We start from the raw sequence: 13586 nt of genomic DNA, 5'->3' as shown, positions 1-13586 counted from the left end.
ATATCGGTTCTCTGTCTTATCTTTCCATGTGTCACACATTGCATGCCCTTGTATATGCATACATACACACATGCACACACACGTACACCCATCCCCCCCCCCCCCCCCCCACACACACACATGCTTGCACTTTGTTCCACTGCAGTTCACAACATACAAGTGATAGGACACAGTGGCTTTGTGCAAGCATCATAACTTGTTTTCTGTGCAAGTTTCTAGGTTGGTTGTTAGCTGTGTTCGTCTGCTAGGCGTCATACTACAAAGGAACCAGAGTAAGGAATCTTTTTGGGTTAGAAAAAGCAGTTGCGATTATTTTAATGAAAAATCATTGTCAAGTGACCAGTGGCTGTCACACCAGTGGGTCAGTTCAAATTGGTATGCATCAATGACAAACTGTAAACCTAAACCCTTGTTTCATGTTTTTATGTCTTCCCACTTTAAGATGATACTGGAACACTGTTCTTCAGCAAGTGCAGAAAGCAGTGTTGAGACAAAATCTGTTTGATTCAGTTTACAGTGATGACCGCTCAGGGGAATGTGCAGTGAATATTGTTCATACATTTTATCTTTTATTGAAAAGAAGAAATCTTTTTTTTGGTCTGTCAAACAGTGTCTTTGGTTGGGCAGGTTGGTTCCACTCAGCACGTGTTGGTGCTGCGGTGTGTGTCCTGGTGAGCTGTGTGTGTGGGGCCATCTCCCTGTGTCTGGCCTGCTGCAGCTGCTGTAAACGCTTCATCGTTCTGGGCATCTTGGACTTCCTGGCAGGTACAGTGCAGTGCAGGATACAGACAGAACAGCAAACTCATTTAGTCCCTGATTCCTATGATGCATATGTTCCCTTCATTCCTGGATTTAGAGAAGAGGTAGGAAATAGGGTACATATTTCAGAGCCTTGTGGCAATGCATATAGTGATATACTGTCATATACTGTAGCATACAGAATTGATGTGAAAAGTGATACTGTCATATACTGTTGTATACGGAATTGATGTGAGAAGTTGTAACCCTGTTGACACTATAAGGTGACATCTCAGGTAACACACACGTGTAAAGCAGGTGAGTTTGGGGTCAAACACAACGCATACAAGTATGCACCCCATGCAGGACAGTTGTTTGCAGAGTATGCATATCATGCAGGTACTCAATGAGTAATGCCTCACATGTATCTCAGTGCCACATTGCTGGTCATCATATCCATAAAAAAATTCCACTTTTGTCACTGCTAATGTCCATATCAAAATGATATGATGTTTGTTTACTGTCTCAAAGAGAATGTCTTTCACAACACTGTTACTGAACCAGATTCAGAACAATAAATGTACACAGTTCTTGTACATACATTATTCTCAAACAAAACTTTCTCCTTGTAGACTTGTCAGAGTCAAAGTCATTATGTCATATATATCACACAAAGGTGACGTGTGTGATTTTCCTTGAAACGGTCATGCTTGTTCCTGTACAAATGTACACCATACTTTTCACATTTGTTCATTGTCACCATCTCCTCAAATAGGCCAGTGGTCTGTGTGGTTAAGACCTTCGTTGTTACTTTTTTCTGGCTTTTCAGTTTCTGAAGTTAACACCAGAACTAAACACTTCTGGCCATTGGAATGATTACTTACCTACTGCCAGAAACAGCATTTCATTGGGTAGCAGATGGTGGTCTAATGGCGAAATGTCATGTCACTGAGTTGCCGCGATAAATTTTGGCCGAGAAGAGCGAACAGACAGGCCTGGTTTGCATCAGTTTGACATGGTACAGTATATTTAACCAAACTGGGAGTATAATATGAACTCCCCATTTGAATAAAACAGCTGAAAGTACTCAAATCCTGTCATCTGTACAGCAGATGAACAGGTCCTGACCTTGGGGCAAATGATTTCCTGGTTGTAGAATCAGGTGTAGCATAACTACACTCACCAACTCAAACCTTGGCCATATGTAAACAGAGGCAGGTTTTCATCGTTCAGTTCCTCTCCACTTTAGTGACCCGCTGTCTGTGCTTCAGTTGCAGCAACGAATTGGACTCTCTCCTCTTCATTCAGTTGTAACAGAATATCATCATCATCTGATGAAATGTTGTAAAACAGAACATGAGAAAACTGGTCAGAATGGGACTTTTCTACACATTCCATTGTCTGTGCATGTGTTCAGTCTGCAGTGCCACGTCTACACAGCACATCAATAAGAATATAGCAGTAACCACCTTCCTGTGGGTCAGGGTGGGGGAAGGAGGTGTCTGGCATCTGTTTCATTCATAAACATTACCCTGCAAGTGACCTGGTCAAGGATAGATGATGCACACGGATGGTGTTACTCGTGAGAAGTTCAAAGCGCTTTACTTGAGTTGAACTGTGAGAGTTGAAGTTCTTTTGTTCTTGGGAGGAAGGGTGGAACTCTCTGCTGCATAGTTTTCTAGGCTCTAGGAATGAACAGCAAGATTCCTGTGAATCAGAAAATTGGGCAGAAGGGATGAAAGAGTTAAAGGCCCCATAGCTGTTAATGGCCTAGGGGCAGTGAATTAATTTCTGCTGTACGTGTCTGGGGCTTGCTATAGGAAGGCAGGGACAGTGTCTGTCCACTAATGGTGTTGATTGGGGATTGCTTTTATGATTTTAAATTTAAGGGTTTATTTTTTTGGCTCATGGATCCTGTGTGTGTGTGTGTGTGTGTGTGTGTGTGTGTGCTCAAATTAATCTGAATTATAATCTCAGTTTCTTTGTGGAATCATTACCCCATTTGTGTGTGTGGTTGCATATTGCGACTGCATCTATGTATATTTTCTACAGTTGCCTGGATCTAAATTGTAGTGCTTGTATTTTCTAAAACTGCAACTCAAGAAAACCAGATCTGGAAAACAGAATGTATTTTAACATAAAATCATTAATTCAGCAATGTTCTTGACACAGATGGATTGGCAACACAGGGAGTGTGTAAAGAATATTTTCAGTAGACAGCAGCTGCCATCATCCTGGTAATTGTCTCCAGTGGGGTATGTGTGGTAGATCATGGAGGAGATCATTTTCTGCAGATCATAATTTGTCTTGTCTGTATATATATTCAAAGATTTGTACAAGGAGCATTCTTGGACACAACATCTGCATAATATGAAATGTGTTTTTTCAGCGGTGGCTGGTGCCTACAGCATCGCAGTGTTCTCCAACAACACGGGCACGTTCACGGAATCCATCCTGGACTTCAAAGTGAGCTCCTACGGCTGGGCCTACTACATGTTCATTGGGGGCGTGGGCACTGTGGGCGTGGTCTCCTTCATGGCCTGTTTCTCTGCCCCGGAGAACCCCCTGAGGGGCATGGTGCTCAGCCGCCCAGGGGGCGGTCCTCAGGTGGTGGTCAGTTCCTCCACCACCACCAACACCCACCACCCCTACATGCACCTGCAGGAGCAGGGGCCGCCGCCGCCGGTTGCAATGAACGCCACTCACTCCTCGGCCACCGTCGTCACCAATGGCTACTAGACAGCCAGAGATTACTTGAATTTTTTTTTTTTTTTTCAGGTTTAGTTTACTCTGAATGAGAATTTGCCTTTTGATGTACCTTTAGTCAGAAGATGGGGATCATGTTGCTGGAGGTCTAGCAAAGCATAGATACAAAAAAGAAAGAAACTTCCCAGATCAACAAAACTTCTTCCCTTCTTTGTTCATGGGCTGCAACTCCCACATTCACTTGTATGTCCACGAGTGGGCTTTTATGTGTATGACTGTTTTTACTCCGCCATGTAGGCAGCCATACTCCGTTTTTGGGGGTGAAACAAATTTTTTTGAAAGAAAATGCCCTCAGTAATGGGTAGTATTGGTTTAAATTCATTCATAAGTGGCAAAGCTTTAGGTTTTGAAGCTTCCATGTGTTTGGAAGCTTCAGTGTAACTTGTGTCCACAACAGGGCTCAGCCCACTGTGTAGTGAAGCAGAGATTTATGTTTCCATAATCCGTTAGAAACAAAGCCATGTGGAACACAAAATGCCTTTGAAAATGAAATGTGTCAGTGACAGGGTCTGGACTGACGCATGTATACATGTATCATTACATGATATGTATTTGAATCAAAGTGTTTGCAGAGACTTTTTCATTGTCAATGCTGTTATTGCATACAAATTGTTAATGCATTTTTTGAAGTTGTTTGCTACCAGTTTCATTGTTTAGTCAAGGCCAAAGTAAAGGCCAAAGATTTGTTTTGAAGTGGATCAGATCCATGTAATCTAAGGATGTATATATCTATGTATACTTTTAGCTTTTTTCTGGTACTTCTTTCATGTTTAAGCTTTATTGATTTGCCCTCTCACAAGATTTGACTCAGAAAATCTCTGCACATATTTCTGTTGTTGATCTGGTAAATCAGAGTGTTGTTTTGTTATGAACAGTTTTTGATTGTTTGGTTTTGTAAAGCCTCAACAGCTTGTTGCTTAAAGTGCATGCAGAAGAGATACGTACTGACTGTCTCATGAAAAATGAGTTTGGCCAGTTGTAAAGACAATTGGGAAAGTCTCTGATAGAGAATTATGTTTGTTTGGTCAGTTGTGAAGACCAGTGAGATGGAGAAACATGTTTGGCCAGTTTTGAAGTCCTGTGAGGTGGAGAAATGGGTTTGTTTAGCCAGCTGTGAAATGACATGCACAAGAGCCATTCTGTGTCCATGGTGTGTGTCATGCTGTTTCCTGATCAGGGAACAGTGTCATCAGGTGACTCAAGGTCTCCAGGTCAACAAGGACTGTCACTACCTGGGGGAAAGGTTTCAGTGCAGGTTAAAGTAAAGAATGGGTCATGTGATAACCTGTTGAAGGTATCAGGGTTATCTTCACCTAGCCTTGAGAGAAATGATCTGTTTCTCTACCATGGCTGAAACAACTGTATTATACATTGGCATTTAGGGGATTTTTTTTCTTTTATGATAAAGCATTTGGTTGACCTTGGTGGCATACTTATTACTGTAACAAAAATCAGTTAATCCCACCATTCTCTCATAAGACCTGACCAATTTGTCGGGTCTATGCGTAGGTCAGGCATCTGCGTGCTTGAATTTTTTAAATATAATTTTTAAAGCAGATGTGATGTAGTTTGTGTGGATCAGTCTACATGCTTTGATGCCTTCTTGAAACTGACACTCCCTCAAGAAACAGTATGACTGGCCTTGAAGAGTTGAAACCCTCGGGTAAACTCATTATCAGAGTTGTTTTTCGTTCACATCAACATTGGTGTAATTGGGGAGCAGACATTGAAAATATCTGGAGAAAATGAAAGTGGCTTTTGATCAGATGCATATGCACTGACATTCAAAGAGGCTGTGTGTAGGGACTACAACATTGCATCGCTTTGCTTTCATTGCTTTTTTTGTTGTGTTTTGTCTTTCATTTCTTTTGCCTTTCTTGCATTTATTTTTCCGTTTGACAGTAATAAGTGTCTGCTTTATGTGTGGATTATATAGGATGTGTGGATGTATTCAGGAGAAGGAAAAGGAGAAAAGAATAATCATCATTTGTTTGTTTGTTTTTAGTCTGTTCATCTAAGATGATGTTATTAGACTGAAAAAGAATAATCATTTTTATTTGATATGTTCCAATTTCAAAAGAATCTTGTATTGAAAGTTAACTGTGTAGTACCTTGTTAAAGAGATTTTCCAAGGCTAGATAATGAAGTTGAAGAAGACAAATGTTTTTGGAATGGTTTTGTCCTAGGATAATGGAGTGGTTTTGTTTCAGGATGTCGAGTGGCTTTGGTCCTTGGATGTTAAAGTTGTTTTGTCTGAGCATATAAAATGAGACTCATCACATTGTGAGTATTATTTGACATTGTCACATCAGAGGAACAAGGAATGAGGAGAGCTTTACTGTATCACCTTGTAGGACATGGGACACCGCACCCATGGCTCATTGTTTTCATTTGCTGTAAACATTCTTCTTTTCAAGCTGTTCCTTTGTCCCAGCAACTCTGTGGGACGGCAGTCAGATTTATGCGTCACTGGCTGTATTTCCGTTCTTAAGTCTTCACATTGGCATTTAAGTGATTGTCCCTCCATGTAGCAGTCAGATTTATACATCACTGGCAGTATTTCCGTTCTTAACAATCTCCACATTGGCATTTAAGCGATTTTTTCCTCCATGTCTTGTTTTTGTATTAAGACAGTTCAGTTAAGCAGCCCCTGCACTGTGGCCATAAATGTTTCAGGATTACAAAACAGTCAGTCATTCCCACTCATGTTTATGTGCTGCATAACAATCGGTCACAAAAACAACCATTGTGTGTCTTGTGGTCTTGTTTTTTGCCTTGATGTTGGAGACATTTGGCAAGCCAGGGAAAAGAGTGAAGTGCCACCATAATTACAAGTTTGAGAGAAGTTTCTGGCAACTTCAGTCACTGTCAAAATATGGATTGATGTCTTCCAGACTACGAGGTTTGTACTGTCTGTGCTGTTTTACTCTGGTAGATAGGTAGTGAAATTCTTAACACTGAAATAGGCATTAGTTGTCTATTCTGCTGTGTCATTTCCTATATGGCCTATACGTAGGAGTATTTATTTATCCTTTTTAATTACTTATTGTATACTGGGAATGACAAACAAAGCAAAAATCATCAGCACAGCCTAGTTTTTTGTTTTGTTTTGTTTTGGTTTTTTTTGCCTTGAGGAGCTTAATGATTATGACGATAAGCCATGAACGGTGCTGTTTTGTAGGTTCTCACTCTAACCCCCCACCCTCCCTCCTTCCTTGCACCCCCCAGAAAAAAGTGACTGAATTTATATTAAATGTGGTTGAGATATGGCAGAAATATCTGAGAAACTGAGCAAAGTAACAACTGAACAAAGGTATGACACACAAAGTGGGCAGGTGACAGAAGTCTCCTTTGTTATTTTGTTGGTGTGCATCATGTACATGAGATCCATTCATTTGGTATGCTCTGATTCACCCACCCCCTCAAAAATGTGGACATCTGTATTTGTTTCAGCCACACACAGGACAGATGTTTTAAATGCAATTTTGGGATAAAAAAAATTATGTCTGTATGTCTGATAGCACATTATATATATATTTATTTGCACAAAGCACTCCATATTTTTTGTTTTAATATCAATAGAACAAAAATATAGCATTTGGTCAATCTTTATTTTGTACATAATTTTTGCGTGTGTTCATTTCTAGTTAACAGGAAAAACATGGCAGTGTCAATTTTCATTTTATAACATTAAAATTGTGTGTTTTAACTTGCCGAAAAAAAAAAAATGTTGCTGAGTGTCAATCTTCTTGATTGATTTTTTAAAATGTTTTATAAGTTGTTTTTTTTTAAAGCTAAATAATTTTTTTATCTTTTTTTTAAATAAAGCTTTTTTATAAACCAAACACAAAACTTTCACTATTTTAAATGAGGTAAAAAAAAATAATTCAACAACGTAAAATATACTTTTCAGAGACAGAAACACATGTAACTTTGTTTTTTAAAACCGATCAATAGGCATGAAACAGTTTGCATTATTGGTAAAAGCAGACAAGAATTCAATCAACAGCTTTGACTTAGGTGTTTTTTATTTGTACAGTGGCTTGCTCACCAAACACTGACCACATAGTCAGTTTTTGAATACGGCCTTCTCTTCACATTTTAATTCTGTTGTACGCTTTTTGTTTCAAGTTCAGTTTGGAAATAAAATGTGTATTAATTATTTGTTTGGTGTACATTGCAGAACGTATGTGAATTGTGAGCCTGTTTTCAAATGTATGGAAGTTATGTGTTACTAAAGTAGTTACGCGAATACAAGGGTTTTCTTCAGGATGCGTTCTTTGCTTCTGTCTCAAGCTTTCCTGTACACCAGTCACAGCTGGGTTCATTCACATGTAAGTCAGCTTCTGCGTTTGTGGGCTGCTACTCTGATGTTCACCCATACACATGTATGAGTTGGCTTTCACATGTACTGCGACAGACACCCGCTGGAAATGGACCCATACATCTACAATGCCCAAAGAGATTGCAAACAACCAGCATTGTAACAGATCTTAAAATGTGAGATAATCCAAACAATAATTATAATATGTTTATATCTGAAGACCAGTAGTAAGAGACTGAAATATTGTGTATGTGGTGTAAATTCTCCTTACTCCAATAGTTTTCTTTCCTTGAAAAGGGCAATGTTGCCAAACACTTGTTTAGTTTTCACATCACTGACTCCACACAGTTTTGTTATATGATTTTATTTTTAGAGTCAGGAAACATTTTTTCTTGTAAGGGAAAGAAGACGAATGATATACGTATATACTTAAATTTTCCTAATTTTGTCAGATAAGATTTTTTACAAGGAAAGGAAACTCTTGCAGCATCCATTACAAATGCAGCAGTCTTACTGGCTGTTGAATTATCTCTGTCTTTCTTGGCAATTGAAACCATGGGAATCAAAGTATGATTGCCTAACTGAAATTAAGGAAAAGGTACTTTGTAATGAAGTGGCTTGATCAGATGACAGCTAAAAAAGTTGAAGTAAACTTTAATAAAAGTAACCATACATGTGTAATATGAAAGTAAAGCTGGACTGATGGATTCATGAGCGTTTTTGTACATATGGATCAGTCCCAACACTGACACCTTGAAACTGAAACTTCTATTTAACACATGAGACAAAAAATGGAGGTGTTGGACCACTACTAGAAAACCAATGCTTTCCTACAAGATTGAGAGCAGCCTGATTTTCAAACACAGTTCTAAATCTGTTGTCAGTTAAGAAAAAAAAATGTGTATGTCAACCATACACTGCACACCCTTTTAAACTCTGTTGTAATAATTTCTCACATTATAGTACCACCTTAAAATTTTTATATGTATTTTTTGTATGGAACATCAACAATACAAGTGATAGCACATGTGCATCAAAGCTATTAGTAAAAGTTAAAAATCCATGTACAGACCTCAAAGTATGTCGTATCAGGTATGGGTGTGAAACGTGTGAGGTTGCCCATCATGAGATGATCAAATCACATTGTGGTGTGCTCCGAATGCACCATTACCAAACAAAAACCAGATGTCCAAGTTGGTTTTAGATGTAGAATTTATTATTTCACTGATAAAAAGATTACAGAGCTTCCAAGTTAGTTGTTAGGTAATAGCATCATTCACATAGACCTTGCACAAAAAACAAACAAAAATCAGAAGGGTAAAGATTGAAAGATGATGTATTTCCCTTGCATCATCTGCCATGATCACTTATTACAAGTATGTATAACCTGTAGTTCAGTCTGATACTGAACTTAACGATGGGACTAAACCGAATGAAAGCAAGGCATGGCAAAAATCCTGTATCACACTTGAGCAAAATTTGTATACAGAATCAAGCGTTATCAAATTTACAAGTGTCCCTGTTACTGAACATGTGCACTCACAAATTCCTGATTTGAGCTCACAATATCTGTTACTTGAGGAGGCACTGCAAACATGATAAATTCAGACAAATATTTTTAGACCTACAAAATCTGAAAATGTGACACCGTCAGTGAATGAGCTGGCTAACAACCAAATTAATAAATAAATGACACTTTTCTTTAATCTTTGTTCATGTTTCAGATTCGTGGAAAGTAATTGCTGGAAAAAAAAAGTGCTGATCAACAGTTAAATACCCTACACAAGCTTGAATCAGTGTCTTGACTACATAATTCACTGCATCTTTCTTCTGCTGTTTGGTGAGCAACAAAATGAGTTGAAGAGGGGCAAGGCCCTTGAGATTTACTGTGAAACTGCAAAAAAGGATATTGCTATGAGGATCTTTGAAAAATAACTCTTACATTATTGATACATTTCAGTTGAGAGTCAAGAGTAGTAAGGGGAATCACTCGTACCCTTTCTCTCCCCACCTGTCTTGTTCTATGCCGCACACTACATGCAGATTTAAAACTAAATTTAATTGAACTAAAGTCTCATTGTTCCTGCTGTGCATGCAAGTAACATAACAATAACAATGAGGCATATTACACTGATATCACCTTGAACTGGCTGACATTTGAAACAATACAACTGAACTATTGAAATAAAGTGTTTTTTCTACGTATTGTTCTGGTCACTACCAATCACTCAAAAGTGGAATTAGGATGCAAAACGCTTGCTCTTTGGATACATTAATACTGTCTGTACTTCAGATTAACCTTGTCTGAAGTTTCATATATATAAAAATATACACACACACATGCTTCCGTTATCATAACTGGGCAGTCACTGACCAAGACTGATGAAAATTGAATATGGAAAGTTACATAAAATATTTTATATATGCAGCATCTCAAAAATAAGCATTAAACATTACTTGACAGATATACAAATACATTGCGTAAATCCACAAACAAATTTTAACCCCTATACTGCTGAACCTTGTAAAATGTGTCTGAGAATGAGATAGTGGGGCACAAATTTGAACTGGAAGTCTACACTTCTTAGTTCTGGTGTAGTATTAAGTGGTGTAAATTGATTTTGCAAGTGGTGTAATTGATTTTGCTATTCAAACAAAAGTAATTCAGTTTCCAAAAGAAGTTAAAATAAACACCCTGACCTGCAATCTCTCTGAAGCAATGGCCCTTCTCCAACAAACACACTCATCAGCAGCAGTCAAGAATTAAGGCATCAACATATATATATATACATCTGAATGGCTGTACTCACACCTCCCAACCTGGCTCCCACAATCTTCATGAACACACACATACTGATAGATCTTTAGTAAATTTTAATGAAAGTATTGAAACACATGCTCAAATTTGTAGTCTTGCACCCAGACTTTGTTGACTCCTAAATACCCAGGCCCCACACTCCAAATCCTCACATTTTGGGGGGTATCTCACACACAAAATACTCAGCAACACACAAATATTAACATTCTCACTCATGACTGAGAAACCATACATTTCACATGGGCAAAGCATCACTCAGCACTCAGGCAAACATAAATTTTATTTATGATTTAAATTCATGTCAATACCACAAACTGAAACATATATAGATCTATAGTTCTGCATACATTTCTTGAACTTCATCAGGTGATGATCACAAAATGGCAATCCAAACTTTATTATCACAAAATGACAATCCAAGTCAGTATTTGATGAGTTATGCACAATGTGACAATCATAGTCAGAATGATGACATGATACTATTGATGGACAGAAATGATCTGAGGAACTCAAATCACATCTGATTTTTAGACCTGACTTATGACTGTAGTGTATGAGTATGACTGAAATGTTTGACAGTCTTAACCTTTCCCGTACGTCGTGGGTGTGAAATCACCCAGACAAGTGTTTTTGCTCTGTAACTCAAGTAATATTGAAGCCACTTCCACATAATTTCATGACTTTGTCCATAATATAGTTTACTACATATCCACTGAACATTATTTTCTTTTATACATAAACAAAGAAGTTATTAATCAATTAATGTCCCAGTACATCATGGGTGTGACGACACCCATACTCCCAAAGAATAAACCTTGCACGCCGTACGTCGTGGGTGTGGAGCCACCCATGCAAAGCTTGCGCGCCACGCGTTGTTGACGTGACGTCACTTGGGCTCGCTACAGAGAGAGATCAGAGTGACCTTGTTTTTTGTTGATCGTATCCCGGTTCAAGTCTGCGGTAAGTTTTACTCTAAAGTTGTAACTAATTTCAGAAAACAATATTTATTGCACTAGATATCTTCAACAATATTGAATGAACTGTTTTTCTTGTAGAGAATGATCGGGAGCAACTGATTGATAGCTTTTTATCAAGTTGGAATTAAAGTGCCTTTCTAAGAACTGGATATTTTTGTAAGTCTGAAATCAATTGATCTAAAATCTAGTTGATATAGAAATTTTATTCTTATCCTAATCTGTTCAAAGTAGAGAAAACCCGACTATGGCTAAAAAAAGAAAGATAGTTGATATAGAAATTTTATTCTTATCCTAATCTGTTCAAAGTAGAGAAAACAACACTCTCTTCTCACGGGCAAAACGTATTCACAATGCGCCTGGTCAAGCACTGGAGTAAATAGCCTACACGCACAAGTGGAAACTGCGCATGCAAGTCTGCTGAAGAAAAGTCAAATTTGCTTTACGGACAGGTGTGGGTTACTGTGCACCCACGACGTACGGCAAGGTCTTATTTCTTCTGTGAAACCATGGGTGCCTACACACCCACGACGTACAGCGAAGGGTTAGTTCGTACACAGAAACCATGGGTGCCTGCACACCCACGACGTACAGCGAAGGGTTAGTTCGTACACAGAAACCATGGGTGCCTGCACACCCACGACGTACAGCGAGGGGTCATTCCTTCTTAGAAACCATGGGTTTCTGCACACCCATGATGTACGGCGCGCAAAATTTTAGGCGACGTACGGGAAAGGTTAAATTTTGTTGATCCTGACGTTAAATACTCAAGGCATTGTTAAGATATTGCACAAACAGCCCTGACAGGTGGGCTGTACTGTCCACTGGATGCAGCTTGGTGTATGTGATGAACTGACGTTTGTGACGCTGCAGCTCCGACAGTGTTAGCACTCGTTTCAACACCACCTTCTCCTTCGTGTTGGGGATGCTGATGATATCTCCTGGAGTACCTGTCTTCTGGGCATCAAGAATGAGAGACACAATGTCTTTTGTCACTTTGTCAAGTTCATAGAGGAAGTTTGTGGAGGACAGTGGTTGGGACTGAGTGGACTGGTTGGGTTTGGGTGCTTTGCGGTCAAACAGGGCGGCACAGATGTCTTCTGCGGGCAGCGTGTCACCTGTCTGCAACACAAACAGTGGACTGTCCCATCTGTTGTTTGGATTTGGAGGTTCAAACCTCATCACCAGACCATCCAACACGTCACCATCATACTTGTCCTGGCTTCTGCACTGGTTGCGCTCCGTCACCCATTCCTTGCTGGCGTCGCAGTGGATCAGGCACTGAGTGCTGTGACACCCCTTAGACAAACAGTAGAGTTCATATCTGAAGCCTTTGATGTAGTTCAGCGAATCAAGGATGACCACGTCGTCTTTGCCGAGCAACCTCTGGACTGCCGATTTCAACGATCCGCGGACTTCTTTTTCTTTCTGGGAACTGACATACACCTCATTCCTGTTCACGTCAATGGAATGGTCACTGACCACGTGAACGTTTCGCTGAGGATGGCTGTCTGCTAGGTACTTCTGTAATTCACTAGTCCTTGTGGTTTTCCCACTGGCAGGATAGCCACATATAATCACAAGCGGCATTCTAACAATTACAATGTTAACAATGTTAATCGTCTATGAAAGTTTTCGTCAACAAATTTTGTTGTGTACAGACACAACACACCAGCCACTGGTACGCCTTTTTACTGCAATGAAATACAATATATCAAAATGTGCTTTTATGCCCCAAATTCTTCAGTTGAAGGCCCACGATCAGTCCAGCATCTCACTGAGATGGTTTGTCAAAGGACTCCATGAGGATGTAAAAAAATAACCCCCCACCCCCACGAAAAAAGCGAGAAGAACACTAATGACTTTTTACTTTGAAAATAAACGCAACCGTGACAACTGAGACTGATGTACTGTTCATAGACAGGCTGTATAATTGTGGTGATTACCGGAATCAGATTACAGCTCT

At 39.3% G+C, this 13586-nt stretch overlaps 2 protein-coding genes across 2 annotated transcripts in view; one reads left to right on the top strand and one right to left on the bottom strand.

Annotated features, from left to right (window-relative positions):
- LOC143292308 (uncharacterized) overlaps positions 1–7668 on the top strand; it is a 41863-nt gene extending 34195 nt beyond the window's left edge. The window contains exons 9-10 of the mRNA XM_076602496.1: positions 628–765; positions 3128–7668. Coding sequence (XP_076458611.1) covers positions 628–765; positions 3128–3477 — 488 coding nt within the window. The 3' untranslated portion in view covers positions 3478–7668. The remainder of the gene's footprint in view (positions 1–627; positions 766–3127) is intronic.
- Positions 7669–9022: 1354 nt separating this feature from the next.
- Positions 9023–13306, bottom strand: LOC143293002 (protein KTI12 homolog). The gene has a single exon (XM_076603778.1). It carries the CDS (start codon positions 13208–13210, stop codon positions 12380–12382), a length of 831 nt encoding a protein of 276 aa, XP_076459893.1. The 5' UTR covers positions 13211–13306; the 3' UTR covers positions 9023–12379.
- Between the last annotated feature and the right edge of the window lie 280 nt (positions 13307–13586).

This window comes from Babylonia areolata, chromosome 18, assembly GCF_041734735.1.
Source record: "Babylonia areolata isolate BAREFJ2019XMU chromosome 18, ASM4173473v1, whole genome shotgun sequence".
NCBI classification, from domain to species: domain Eukaryota; kingdom Metazoa; phylum Mollusca; class Gastropoda; order Neogastropoda; family Buccinidae; genus Babylonia; species Babylonia areolata.
The sequence above is the reverse complement of the archived record's forward strand: the minus strand, read 5'-3'. Positions and strand labels throughout refer to the sequence as shown.